Below are 14,025 nucleotides of genomic sequence, written 5' to 3' on the forward strand. Positions count from 1 at the left end.
GACCTCGCCTTCTGGATGATAGCGGGGTGAACAGGCAGTGGCTCGGGTGGTTGTTGTCCTTGATGATCTTTATGGCCTTCCTGTAACATTGGGTGGTGTAGGTGTCCTGGAGGGCAGGAAGTTTGCCCCCAGTGATGTGTGCAGACCTCACTACCCTCTGGAGAGCCTTACGGTTGTGGGCGGAGCAGTTGCCGTACCAGGCGGTGATACAGCCCGCCAGGATGCTCTCGATTGTGCATCTGTAGAAGTTTCAGTACTACAATGCCCCAATGCACAAAGCGAGGTCCATACAGAAATGGTTCGTTGAGATCTGTGTGGAAGAACTTGACTGGCCTGCACAGAGCCCTGAGCACAACCCCATCGAACACCTTTGAGATTAATTGGAACGCTGACTGCGAGCCAGGCCTTATCGCCCAACATCAGTGCCCAACCTCACTAATTCTCTTGTGGCTGAATGGGAGCAAGTCCCCACAGCATTGTTTCTACATCTAGTGGAAAGCCTTCCCAGAAGAGTGGAAGCTGTTATAGCAACAAAAGGGGACCAACTCAATATTAATTGCCCATGATTTTGGAATGAGATGTTCGACTAGCAGGTGTCCACATACTTTTGGTCATGTACTGTATTTTTGCGTCCTATTTTGGAAACTGCGGTTCGTTCTATGCGCGTGCGTGAAACGTCACTGCTGTATGCGGCTGAGGGGGGTGGCAGGGGCATTTGCTGCTGATGAAATTGTGAACGGCCTCTGTTCCTAGCTAAATATTGGCAACATATTTTGGATGTTTGACACATCTCGGAGCATCTTCTGACGGTCATCATGTCTTTGGAGTGCGTTGGGATGGTAAATAAATTTCGAGAGGCCGGGAATAGATGAAGAATTTTTAAGCAAACAGACTGAATATGTTCCTGACACAGGTGGATGATTCTTGGAATAACGTTAAGTTAGCTATCTTGGATTCGAAACGTATGGAGAAAAACACCAAACGCGGATGTAAATTAGAATTATTGACAAAACGAACAAACTAACTTTACTGGGAAGATTACATTTGACAAAATGTCCTCATATCCAGTCCAATTTAGTTTCAGAATCAGAGATTGACCATTTGGCTTGTTAGCTAGTTAACGTTTGCTAGCTAATTAAAGCGTCCTTCAAGATATGAGAGTGGGGATGTTTTGGAAGCGTTAAGTCAATGTTATTAAACATGTCAGTCAGTAAGCAAGCCTAACTATTTCAATTGGACATGCCTTATGTAAAAAGAGTCAAGCGTTGTTAACTAGCTAAGTTAGCTAGAAAGCTATTTATTTACTCACTCCAAGGTTGGCGTATTTTCATCCACTGGCACGCACTGTCAAGTACAACGTAAATCGCATTGGCTAAAAGCTAGCTGGCTAGCCTGTTACAATGGTCACACTTTGCAACCAAATTGTGGATAACTTTTTGGACCTAGTTAGCACATGTTAACTATTTAAAATAACTTTAACGCGTTCGTGGTATTTATTGCATCCAATTTATAGCATGAATCTCATGTTATGCTAAATATTTTCTAACTGATGTGTTAGGCAGTCAGTTGTGTAAGCAAGAAGGTCCCCTCACGTTAGTCCCAATGCAATGAATGAGTGTTTTAGATAACACGCTAAATTGATCAAGTCACTTACTATTACAGGAACTCATCTTTTTGTGTGTGATATCGCTTCACGTTTTTTGGTGAATCATAGCGACCTTTTATGACGTTAGCCTGTTGTTAGAACATTTCTATTTAGTTTTAGCGCTATTTTGATAAGTCACATGCCACCAATGTATGTGTTGAATTCCAAAGTACAAATCAAAGTTCATAATTCTATGGAATTAATTATAAATTAATCTGAAAATGCAAATTTGGCTAGTTGACAACATTTAAAAAGTGCATGCTTAGACGGGGTAAATGAGTCGTGGATCATTTAGGCAACAACTAGGGCAAGTAGACAAATCAATAAATATGGGAAGTACACTGGTTTTAAGCACTAAGGTGTTTACACAGTGCTAAAATGTCATAAATTCAAAACGAGACAGTGAAGGCAGGTGTTTTATTTACCATCATGCAACATCTGCCCATGGATCTCGTCAAGGACGTTGTCTACCATGTGTAGAATAACAATATTGAAATTGAGGAAGAATTTGATGTTTGCTTTGAAATAAATTATAATTTTCTAGTTTACTGGGGAATTTGCTATCTACTCAAATGGAACATACTCTGATGTCTAGCCCTCTGGGATATTCAGAGTGGGATTCAGAACGCATACCCTCCCATGGATTCCTCCTCATGGATTCAGACAAAGGAGCCATGCTGCCTCAGAGAGAAAGTGATCAGACAGGTTTGGATTTCCAGAAAGTCAACCAGGGTGTATCTCTAAGCCTGGAAGAGCTTTTTCAGGAGAACGCCTTAAATTTAGATAGCCTTTTCAGGACCTCCACTTACTCTGGTGGAGACCAGATCTTGCCCTGGGAGGGATGTCAATCTAATCATTCCCAAGATGTCCCCCTGGGTAAACCAGCAGAGGTATCGTCTCTCAAAGACAAAATTGAGGAACAATACAATGTCAGGGACAGCCCACTACCTGGGCTGTTATTCTCCAAAATGGCTAATTTGTTCAGGGACATCTCAGCCTGCGACGAACAAAATCCACCTGTGGGTGACAGAGACCCTGTTACCTGTCACAGGGAGCTGATAACCCTCAGTGAACATCCTTCCACTGTGAAGGTTTCAGATAGGACTCCAGATACTAACACTGAGGCGTCCTCTTTGTTGATAGTTCACCTCTTATCTGAACACTCCCCTTTTCCCTCCGGCCCTGCTCCTTCAGATGAGGTAAACCCACAAGGTGTCTGTGAGAAGCTTTTATTTCCATCTCTGGATCAGGACAGAGGCCAACCTCCTCCCTTGCAAGGTGGGGAGACTGTGCCACCTGAAAATGGGGACAAAGGTTTATTCCTAGGACCTGTGACTAATCTGCCCACAGTCAGTAACATTACCTCAGAAGGTTTACTTGAGAGCAGCCTCTCACACAACACCATCCCTTTTGACCGCCCTAGCCTATCTCCAGAGGTTCAGGTGGGATCTGTGCCTTTGCTGGATCTGGAGGTTCCCGACTGTGGCCCCAGCCTCTACCCTACTCATCTCGACTCACCTACCTACACAGGTGCTCCATCAGATTCAACTGCAGAGGATTCAGAGCAGGAACACACGTTGGCTACTACAATCCTAACTCTCTCAGACCACAGAGGTGAGGGGGACTCGGCCCTCCTTCTGAACTCCTCACCATTGATTGAACCCCTGTTGCCAAAGGTACTCTCTGACAGAGATGCTTCGATCCTGGGTCACCTGCCCAGTGGCTGTAGCTCAGATAAAAATGGCTCCCAGGATTTGATGGAAGACAAAATGATCTTTGATGTTACTAAACACGAGGGAGAGGAGGAAATGGCTCTGGATCAGTGCAATAACTCAGATGCGCTACGTGATGAGGAAACTTGGGACTTGAAACTACCCGAGGCTATACAGGGTGACGATGAGGTAAGGTTGGCAGACTTGGACCTATTTGCCAGAACCACAGATTGTCACAAACAGGATAGTTTTGATGGCCTGGTTCTGGAGATGAATGGTTCGTCTTCTGAGTCTGGATGGACAAGTGAACAAGCAGTGGAGAATCTGTCACTCTCTAAGATGGTGGGGTCTGACTCCATGCCTGTGGTTCCCATAGTGAATCGGAGAGAGGAAGACCTGTCACCTCTGAAGGTCGTGTTTGATGCTCTGGACCAGGATGGGGATGGATTTGTACGCATTGAGGAGTTTATGGAGTTTGCTGCTGCCTATGGGGCTGACCAGGTGAGACACACCTCCTTTTAGATTTTAGTCTGTGTGTTGTTTTTGTTATTCTGGTCCCAGTCAGTGGAGTATTGAGTATAAGGTTATGGTTAATTGGCAATATGAAAGAGTTCTGTATGCTTGTCAACCTAGAGATCATGAGGCTCATTCTAAATGATTTACTATTGATTCTCCACTTTACTTTAGAGAGCTTCCTTTAAAAGCTTAGTTAATTACATAAACTGAAATCCATCCCTCTATCAGTGTTTCATCAAAGGGTTTCATTTGTAGGCTATTTTGTACGAAAGGCTGGGCAGGCAAGCTAACTGGTAGGCCTTTGCTAATGCTAATTATCACAACCAGTTTCAGAGTAAAAGGAGCCTAGATTATACACGTCAGTAAACATATTATCACATAGAATAGGCATACACTCTTATTTGTTCAAATGCTTTTCTTTTCCATGATGGGGGAGCTCACTGGTGGTTTACGTTACCCCAAAATGCGATAGAACCATAATCCTGAACACTAGGGCTTTGCTGAGCAACACAGGCTATTTTATAATTCAAGCCCTAAAGGCAAACCTCCAGCTTTGATTTATTTTATCAGCAATAAAAGTAAACTAGACTACAAAGGGTTTGTTAATACACTATTGGAACATGACCAGACAAGGCTTGAGAATATTTTCATGCTTGGTTTTGACGTGAATTATGTGAGGATGGTCAGTGTTCAAGAGCTGGGATTTGGCATGAACGTAGTGATAAATCTGAATGAAAACATGGGCTGAAATAAATTCTGACAGGGCTGGCCTAGTACCTTCAGCCTTCTTATTCAACAAAGCAAGCCACGAAGATGACCAAATGTATCATTAGGCAACATACCTCATCCCATTCTACTGGATAATCTCGTGAAATGTTTGCTCTGTCCTGCCCCACCTGTGACCTTCACCCATTCTCCAATCTCTCCCAGGCATCTTGCGTTACACCCAGGACTATCACTTCAGTTATGTGGTTTTACTTAGGAAATGTTGCCATGTCAAGAAAAACATACTGCTGTTGGGCAGTGGTGTTGATGTGCTATTATCTGTACATAAACAACAAAGTTAAAAAGGTGTCAGGTTCCTCTGTTCAACATTCTTGTCTTTGTGCCTGTCTCAGGTCTGTTTTATAACAAGTAGACCTAGGCCTACTTCCAGTAAAGCACCCAACCTTTCAGTTGCCAATAACAGGCGCAAGGTTGGATGCAAATACCAGTGTAACTGTCCGTAAGGCTAGGGGAAGCCAAACTTCCCCTAAAGTAAATTGAATTGCCAAAATTATAACATAATTAGCTTACTACTGTCTATACATGAATAAAATTATTCAAAATAGGCTTCTACACTAGAAAGCATGATTTGGCCACAGAGGATCATTTACATTTTTTTTTTAAATGGATTGTTTTAATGCTACAGCATACAATGACATTCTAGATGATTCTGTGCTTCCTTTGTGGCAACAGTTTGAGAGGCTGTTTCCTGTTTCAGCATGACAATGGCCCCGTGCACAAAGCGAGGTACATACAGTGGTTCATCAATTGAATGTTTTGAGATTATGCCACTGGGTTTAGAGGTCATTTGTGGTTTAGTACATTACCCTGCGTCACTGCTTCATTGCTCCAGACCACCACAAGGGGGAGTTAGAGCTCTGATTATGCTTTTGGGTCCCAAGGCCTAATGCTTCTCTACCAGACAATGAATGGGCGATACAAACCAAGTAGAAATTGATAATTGTGCACGACTTCAACATTGGATTTCAATTAACTGAATGATGAAGAATGTGATTGAATTTAGAACAATGGTGTAAGAATTGCTATTCCTCTGTCCTGCACGCACACCCCAAAAAATATATATATATTTTTTTTGGACTGCAGCATATTACTTACTAAAACTGTTGTTACACTAAGGTTTTTATTCAAAGAGAAACATTTTTTAAAATTATATTCTAAAGATGTGTTGACTGAATATACACCGCTCAAAAAAATAAAGGGAACACTAAACAACACAATGTAACTCCAAGTCAATCACAATTCTGTGAAATCAAACTGTCCACTTAGGAAGCAACACTGATTGACAATACATTTCAAATGCTGTTGTGCAAATGGAATAGACAACAGGTGGAAATTATAGGCAATTAGCAAGACACCCCCAATAAAGAAGTGGTTCTGCAGGTGGTGACCACAGACCACTTCTCAGTTCCTTCCTGGCTGATGTTTTGGTCACTTTTTAATGCTGGTGGTGCTTTCATTCTAGTGGTAGCATGAGACGGAGTCTACAACCCACACAAGTGGCTCAGGTAGTGCAGCTCATCCAGGATGGCACATCAATGCGAGCTGTGGCAAGAAGGTTTGCTGTGTCTGTCAGCGTAGTGTCCAGAGCATGGAGGCGCTACCAGGAGACAGGCCAGGACATCAGGAGATGTGGAGGAGGCCGTAGGAGGGCAACAACCCAGCAGCAGGACCGCTACCTCCGTCTTTGTGCAAGGAGGAGCAGGAGGAGCACTGCCAGAGCCCTGCAAAATGACCTCCAGCAGGCCAGAAATGTGCATGTGTCTGCTCAAACGGTCAGAAACAGACTCCATGAGGGTGGTATGAGGGCCCGACGTCCACATGTGGGGGTTGTGCTTTACAGCCCAACACCGTGCAGGACGTTTGGCATTTGCCAGAGAACGCCAAGATTGGCAGATTCGCCACTGGCGCCCTGTGCTCTTCACAGATGAAAGCAGGTTCACACTGAGCACATGTGACAGAGTCTGGAGACGCTGTGGAGAACGTTCTGCTGCCTGCAACATCATCCAGCATGACCGGTTTGGCGGTGGGTCAGTCATGGTGTGGGGTGGCATTTCTTTGGTGGGCCGCACAGCCCTCCATGTGCTCGCCAGAGGTAGCCTGACTGCCATTAGGTACCGAGATGAGATCCTCAGACCCCTTGTGAGACCATATGCTGGTGCGGTTGGCCCTGGGTTCCTCCTAATGCAAGACAATGCTAGACCTCATGTGGCTGGAGTGTGTCAGCAGTTCCTGCAAGAGGAAGGCAATTGATGCTATGGACTGGCCCGCCCGTTCCCCAGACCTGAATCCAATTGAGCACATCTGGGACATCATGTCTCGCTCCATCCACCAACTGTCCAGGAGTTGGCGGATGTTTTAGTCCAGGTCTGGGAGGAGATCCCTCAGGAGACCATCCGCCACCTCATCAGAAGCATGCCCAGGCGTTGTAGGGAGGTCATACAGGCACGTGGAGGCCACACACACTACTGAGCCTCATTTTGACTTGTTTTAAGGACATTGCATCAAAGTTGGATGAGCCTGTAGTGTGGTTTTCCACTTTAATTTTGAGTGTGACTCCAAATCCAGACCTGTCATGGGTTGATAAATTTGATTTCCATTGATAATTTTTGTGTGATTTTGTTGTCAGCACATTCAACTATGTAAAGAAAAAAGTAGTTAATAAGAATATTTCATCCATTCAGATCTAGGATGTGTTATTTTAGTGTTCCCTTTATTTTTTTGAGCAGTATGTATGTGTGTGTGTGTGTGTGTGTGTGTGTGTGTGTAATATATATATATATATATAGAGATGTATATTACACACACACATTATCCGTTATTTAACTAGGCAAGTCAGTTAAGAACAAATTCTTATTTTACAAGCCTACCGATGGAACTGTGGGTTAACTGCCTTGTTCAGGGGCAGAACGCCAGATTTGAACCTTGTCAGCTCTGGGATTCAATCCAGCAACCTTGCAGGACAATGCTCCATGCCACACAGCCAGGTCAATCAAGGTGTGGATGGAGGACCACCAGATCCAAGACCCTGTCATGGCCAGCCTAATCTCCAGACCTGAACCCCATTGAAAACCTCTGGAATGTGATCAAGAGGAAGATGGATGGTCACAGGCCGTGCTGCTAGAATTTTTGAGCCAGGAGTGGCATAAAGTCACCCAACATCAATGTGAAAAGACTGGTGTAGAGCATGCCAAGACGCATGGAGGCTGTGATTGAAATTCAGGGTTATTCCACCAAATATTGATTTCTGAACTCTTCCTAAGTTAAAACATTAGTATTGCGTTGTTTAAAAATGAATATGAACTTATTTTATTTGCATTATTCTAGGTCTGACAACACTGCATCTTTTTTGTTATTTTGACCAGTTGTCATTTTCTGTAAAAAAAAAAAGACCAGTTGTATTTGGGAAAAATGTTGTCAGTAGTTTATAGAATAAACCAAAAAATTTCATTTTACCCAAACACATACCTAAGTATGTAAGTAGTAAAACCAGAGAAACTGAACATTTTGCAGTGGTCTCTTAATTTTTTCCAGAGCTGTCTTTGTCATGGTCCTGAGTGGCTCAGCGGTCTAAGTCAGTGTAAGAGGGATCACTACAGTTCCTGGTTCAAATCCAGGCTGTATGATATCCGGCCGTGATTGGGAGTCCCAATAGTGCAGCGCACAATTGGCCCAGTGTCATCTGGTTTTGCCGGGGTAGGCCGTCATTGTAAATAAGAATTTGTTTTTAACTGGCTTGCCTAGTGAAATAAAGGGTAAAGAAATATATACTTCTATAATAATGTCTTACAGAGCCTTTTCAGAAGTCCACTTAAGTTTCTTAAACTGTCTTCTGACTGTGATTAGAGTGATGTGTTCTGATGCCAGCAGTTTCCAGACTGTATTTGCCGATCGCCCATCATTTTCAACCATCTATCTGTGAGTCGATGGCTTGAGTAGTCTCGCTGGAAATTGTAATGAAAGTACTGTACAAAGTAAATATTTTTTATTATGGTCTGACATGTCTGCAGAAATGCAGCAATTTTGTAATGTGTTTTGTTTGGTAAATTGTTTTGTAAATATGAATTCACATTTGTGGTGCCACTAAGTAAACAATTAATTAAATCAATATTGTTATTAAAATATTTTTTTATAATGGAGGGGGGTTGGACAGGGAGTAAAAAAAATGAACCCCAAAAGTTTCTTTGAGGAACCGTTATAAAGTGTTCTTCTAATAAACGTTATCAAGTGTTCTTCAAGGAACTTATAAGGGTTCCCCCACAGTTTCAATTTGAAGAACCCCCTGAAGGATACGCCAGAAACCTTTTCTTTTTAGAGTTAGGAGTAAATAGTCAACTATTTCAGCATTGTTTCGCACTGCTCTGAGACAAGCAAGACTACTTAATAAACATATACATTTAAAAAGTTATTTTTTATTAACCCTGTGTTGTAATTGTATAAAAGCCCCTTAGATATTAATTTAGACTCTTCTAAGTTTTATGGATCTGCCAGTATTTTCATTTAGAGATTCCAGTAAAGAAATGTGTATGTAGAAGGTTAACTTTCTTCACCAGTTCTCTTACCATTTTGTACAGTTGTGTGGTTAACCTACCAGTTGGTGTAACTGTAATGTTATTTCTCTTGAGAGGAATTTTGCTCTTCACTATCATAGTATTAAACATTTTCAAATGCATTAATTAATTAAATTGCTTTAGCCGACATGTTTCGGTTCATCTGATGAAGGATTGACCCGATCTATAAGCCCAGGACAATAGTAATGGGCCATCAAGCAAAACAGACCAATGTCCGTTTGGGTATTGGTTAGACTACAATTAGGGTGTGAAAATGTTAGGATTATTTTGCTCTTAGTACTGTAGCCTACTCCCGACCGGTCACGTTGTACAGCGGCATATTTTCCTAACGGAAACCCTGAGAGAAGTTTTTCTTGGAATAGAAACACCATAATATTAATCAAATTAATTAAGCTACATTTCTTAATCAATCCCATATACTATGTTCTTACAAAAGGATTTAAATTCTCTAGTACAGACAATATTAAAGACTGTCAAATGCTTCTCAAAGATACCCTCTGGTGATCAGACTATCACTAACTAGCATTAATGGCAACAATGGCTGACACTTAAATAACGTGCCAAGGTGTGCTGCAGTATGACGCAACCTTTACAGGAAGGACCACTGTACAGAAATGGTTTGTCGAGATTGGTGTGAAAGAACTTGACTGGCCTGCACAGAGCCCTGACCTCAACCCCATCGAACACCTTTGGGATGAATTGGAACGCTGACTGTGAGCCAGGCCTAATCGCCCAACATCAGTGATGACCTCACGTCCAGGCTCTGGCTGGGCCACTAATGGACATTCAGAGACTTGTCCCGAAGCCACTCCTGTGTCGTCTTGGCTGTGTGCTGAGAGTCATTGTCCTGTTGGAAGGTGAACCTTCACCCCAGTCTGAGGTCCTGAGCGCTCTGGAGCAGGTTTTCATCAAGGATCTCTCTGTACTTTGCTCCATTCATCTTTCCCTTGATGCTGACGAGTCTCCCAGTCCCTGCCGCTAAAAGACATGATGCTGCCACCACCATGCTTCACCGTATGGATGGTGCCATGTTTCCTCCAGATGTGACGCTTGGCATTCAGGCCAAAGAGTTCAATCTTGGTTTGATCAGACCAGAGAATCTTGTTTCTTGTCCTTTCTTGTCTTGAATCTTGTCCTTTCTGTGCCTTTTGGCAAACTCTAAGTGGGCTGTCATGTGCCTTTTACTAAGGAGTGGCTTCCGTCTGGCCACTCTACCATAAAGGCCTGATTGGTGGAGTGCTGCAGAGATGGTCTCCCATCTCCACAGAGGAACTCTGAAGCTCTGCCAGAGTGACCATTGGGTTCTTGGTCACCTCCATGACCAAGGCAATTCTCTCCTGATTGCTCAGTTTGACCTCTAGGAAAGGTATTGGTGGTTCCAAACTTCTTCCATTTTAAGAATGATGGAGGCCACTGTTCTTGGGGACCTTCAATGCTGCAGACATGTTTTGGTACCCTTCACCAGATCTGTGCCTTTACACAGTTCTATCTCGGAGCTCTACTGACAATTCCTTCGACCTCATTGATTGGTTTTTCCTCTGACATTCATTGTCAACTGTGGGACCTTATATAGACAGGTGTGTGCCTTTCCAAATCATGTCCTATCAATTGAATTTACCAAAGGTGGACTCCAATAATGTTGTAGAAACATCTCAAGGATGATCAATGGAAATAGGATGCACATCGACAACAGCCACCCTCGAAGCAGCGTTACCCATGCAGAGCAAGGGGAACAACTACTCCAATTCTCAGAGCAAGTGACGTTTGAAACGCTATTAGCGCGCACCCCGCTAACTAGCTAGCCATTTCACATCACATCGTTACACCAGCCTAATCTCGGGAGTTGATAGGCTTGAATTCATAAACAGCAGAGCTGCTGGCAAAATGCACAAAAGTGCTTTTTGAATGAATGCTTGTGCCCACCATCCCTCAGTCAGACTGCTCTATCAATTCATAGACTTAATTATAACATAATAACACACAGAAATACGAGCCTTAGGTCATTAATATGGTCGAATCCGAAACTATCATCTCGAAAACAAAACATTTATTCTTTCAGTGAAATACGGAACTGTTCCGTATTTTATCTAACGGGTGGCATCCATCAGTCTATATATTGCTGTTACATTGCACAACCTTCAATGTTATGTCATAATTACGTAAAATTCTGGCAAATTAGTTCGCAATGAGCAAGGCGGCCCAAACTGTTGCATATACCCTGACTCTGCATGCAATGAACGCAAGAGAAGTGACACAATTTCACCTGTGTCACGCAGGACTAGGTGGGTGTGCAGGAATCAGACGCAGAGAGAGAGTAACGGAGTAAAGTGCTTTACTATTGCACACCAAACTAATAAGCCCAATACAATACAGGGCGCAGGACACTATACCAGACAACCCAAAACCACAGGGTGCCCAGTATAGAAAATAAAATACACTACGAACTAATATGTACACACGTAACAAAAGACAATCCCGCACAAAACAAGGGCGGGTCACACTACTACATATAGGGAAGCTAATTAAACCAAAATACACACAGGTGAAACTAATAAGACAAAACCAACAGACAAACGAAAAAGGGATCGGTAGCGGCTAGTAGGACGGTGACGACGACCGCCGAGCACCGCCCGAACAGGGGAGCCAACTTCGGCGGAAGTCGTGACAACCTGGTTAATATTGCCTGCTAACCTGGATTTCTTTTAGCTAAATATGCAGGTTTAAAAATATATATTTCTATGTATTGATTTTATGAAAGGCATTGATGTTTATGGTTAGGTACACGTTGGAGCAACGACAGTCCTTTTTTGCGATTGCGCACTGCATCGATTATATGCAATGCAGGACACGCTAGATAAACTAGTAATATAGTCAACCATGTGTAGTTATGATTGATTAAGTTTAATGCTAGCTAGCAACTTACCTTGGCTTCTTACTGCATTCGCGTAACAGAAGGGCTCCTCTTGAGGCAGGTGGTGAGAGCGTTGGACTAGTTAACCGTAAGGTTGCAAGATTGAATCCCTGAACTGACAAGGTAAAAATCTGTCTTTCTGCCCCTGAACAAGGCAGTTAACCCACCGTTCCTAGGCCGTCATTGAAAATAAGAATGTGTTCTTAACTGACTTACCTAGTTAAATAAAGATTAAATAAAGGTGTAAAAAAATATATATATATTTTTTTAACAATATTTTTTCCCGATTGTTATGAAAACTTGAAATCGGCCCTAATTAATCGGCCATTCCGAATAATCGTCGACCTCTAGTCCTACCCTATATACAGATAATGCTTGGTTATTCCCTCCTTGCTCAGCGGTAATCCAACCTTCTCAGTAATGAGTATGCAGAAATGCATTGCTCTTTCTGGTGTCTGCACCATAATTCATGTGAATGAGTGAGATGCCATGCCATAAACAAAATATAGCCTAAACAGGTCCATAAAGGCATTAAGCATAACAGTGTGGGCCTATAAAGTTTGTTTATAGCAACTTATCTTCTCTATGTGGTAAATGTTGTAAATGTTGTCGTTCCTTGTGGCTTTTTATTTTGCCTGTAAGCTTCACAAATAATTGTATTTTTTTTGTGGTGAAAGCTCTTGGCAAGTCTCTTGTGTGTAACCAAAAATGTTTCACAAGTAGGTCTGAGCAGAGGAGAATTCATTTCTAGCCTAGCTAACTTCACACTGCTCGGCCTGTATAGGACATTCTCTGAATTGATCATTGTAGATGGGTGAAAAAATTGCATGTATGGTGTGATATCATATACCTGATATTTGCATTGTTATCGTGATCCTTTAATGGGGCCTCAGAGTTGAATGCAAATCCCTTCCCAGAATTACTCCAGGAAGAGGAGCTAGTGAACTTGTCGTGTGACAATCAGGCAACAGTGTGGCTGAGTGGGAGGAGAGAACAGTGAACAAGAAGAGGACAGATAATACAGTGCCTCCGGAAAGTATTCACACCCCTTGACTTTTTCAAAATTTTGTTGTGTTTCAGCTTGAATTTAAAATGGATTAAATATAGCTTTTTTGTCACTGGCCTACACACAATACCCCATGATGCCAAAGTGGATTCATGTTTTACATTTTTTTATCGTTACAAATTAATTAAACATGAAAAGGGGACGGCTTGAGTCTTAAGTATTTAATCCCTTTTGTTATGGCAAGCCTAAATATGTTGAGTAAAAATGTGCTTAACAAGTCACATAATAAGTTGCATGGACTCCCAACTGTGTGCGATTATAGTGTTTAAAGCTGCAATATGTAAATGTTTGGGCGACCTGTCCAAACTCAAATAGAAATGGATGTTATAGATCTGTCATTCTCATTGAAAACAAGTCTAAGAAGCGGTATCTTTTCTATGTGCTTTTTCTGTGTTTCCCTTAAGTTTAGTTTTTTACTTTCAGTTTTGTACACTAGCTTCAAATGGCTGAAAATAAAATATTTTTGGTTTTGGAAAAGATATTTCACAGCGATGGTAGAATGATTCTCTACACTATTCTTGCTTATTTTGTCACATAAACTGAAATTAAGCGAATAATTCTAATTTTAGCATCCAGGAAATGGCAGCATGATTTCTGCATAGTGCATATTTAAGGTTTTTGAATGACTACCTCATCTCTGTACCCCTCACATACAATTATCTGTAAGGTCCCTCAATCGAGCAGTGAATTTCAAACACAGATGAAACCACAAAGACCATTTTTTGCCATGCCTCGTAAAGAAGGGCACCTATTGGTAGATGGGTGCTGGTCTCACCCACTCTCTTACTCGAGGTGTGAAGAGAGGTGTTTCCTGTGTGTTA

General features: G+C 42.2%; 1 protein-coding gene across 2 annotated transcripts in view; it reads left to right on the top strand.

Annotated features, from left to right (window-relative positions):
- Nucleotides 1-700: 700 nt before the first annotated feature.
- LOC112224166 (rab11 family-interacting protein 3) overlaps nt 701-14,025 on the top strand; it is a 90,712-nt gene continuing 77,387 nt past the window's right edge. For both annotated transcript variants that reach the window (XM_024387527.2, XM_024387528.2), the window contains exon 1: nt 701-3,858. In XM_024387527.2, coding sequence (XP_024243295.1) covers nt 2,218-3,858 — 1,641 coding nt within the window. In that variant the 5' untranslated portion in view covers nt 701-2,217. The remainder of the gene's footprint in view (nt 3,859-14,025) is intronic.

Source organism: Oncorhynchus tshawytscha, linkage group LG25 (genome assembly GCF_018296145.1).
Source record: "Oncorhynchus tshawytscha isolate Ot180627B linkage group LG25, Otsh_v2.0, whole genome shotgun sequence".
NCBI lineage: Eukaryota > Metazoa > Chordata > Actinopteri > Salmoniformes > Salmonidae > Oncorhynchus > Oncorhynchus tshawytscha.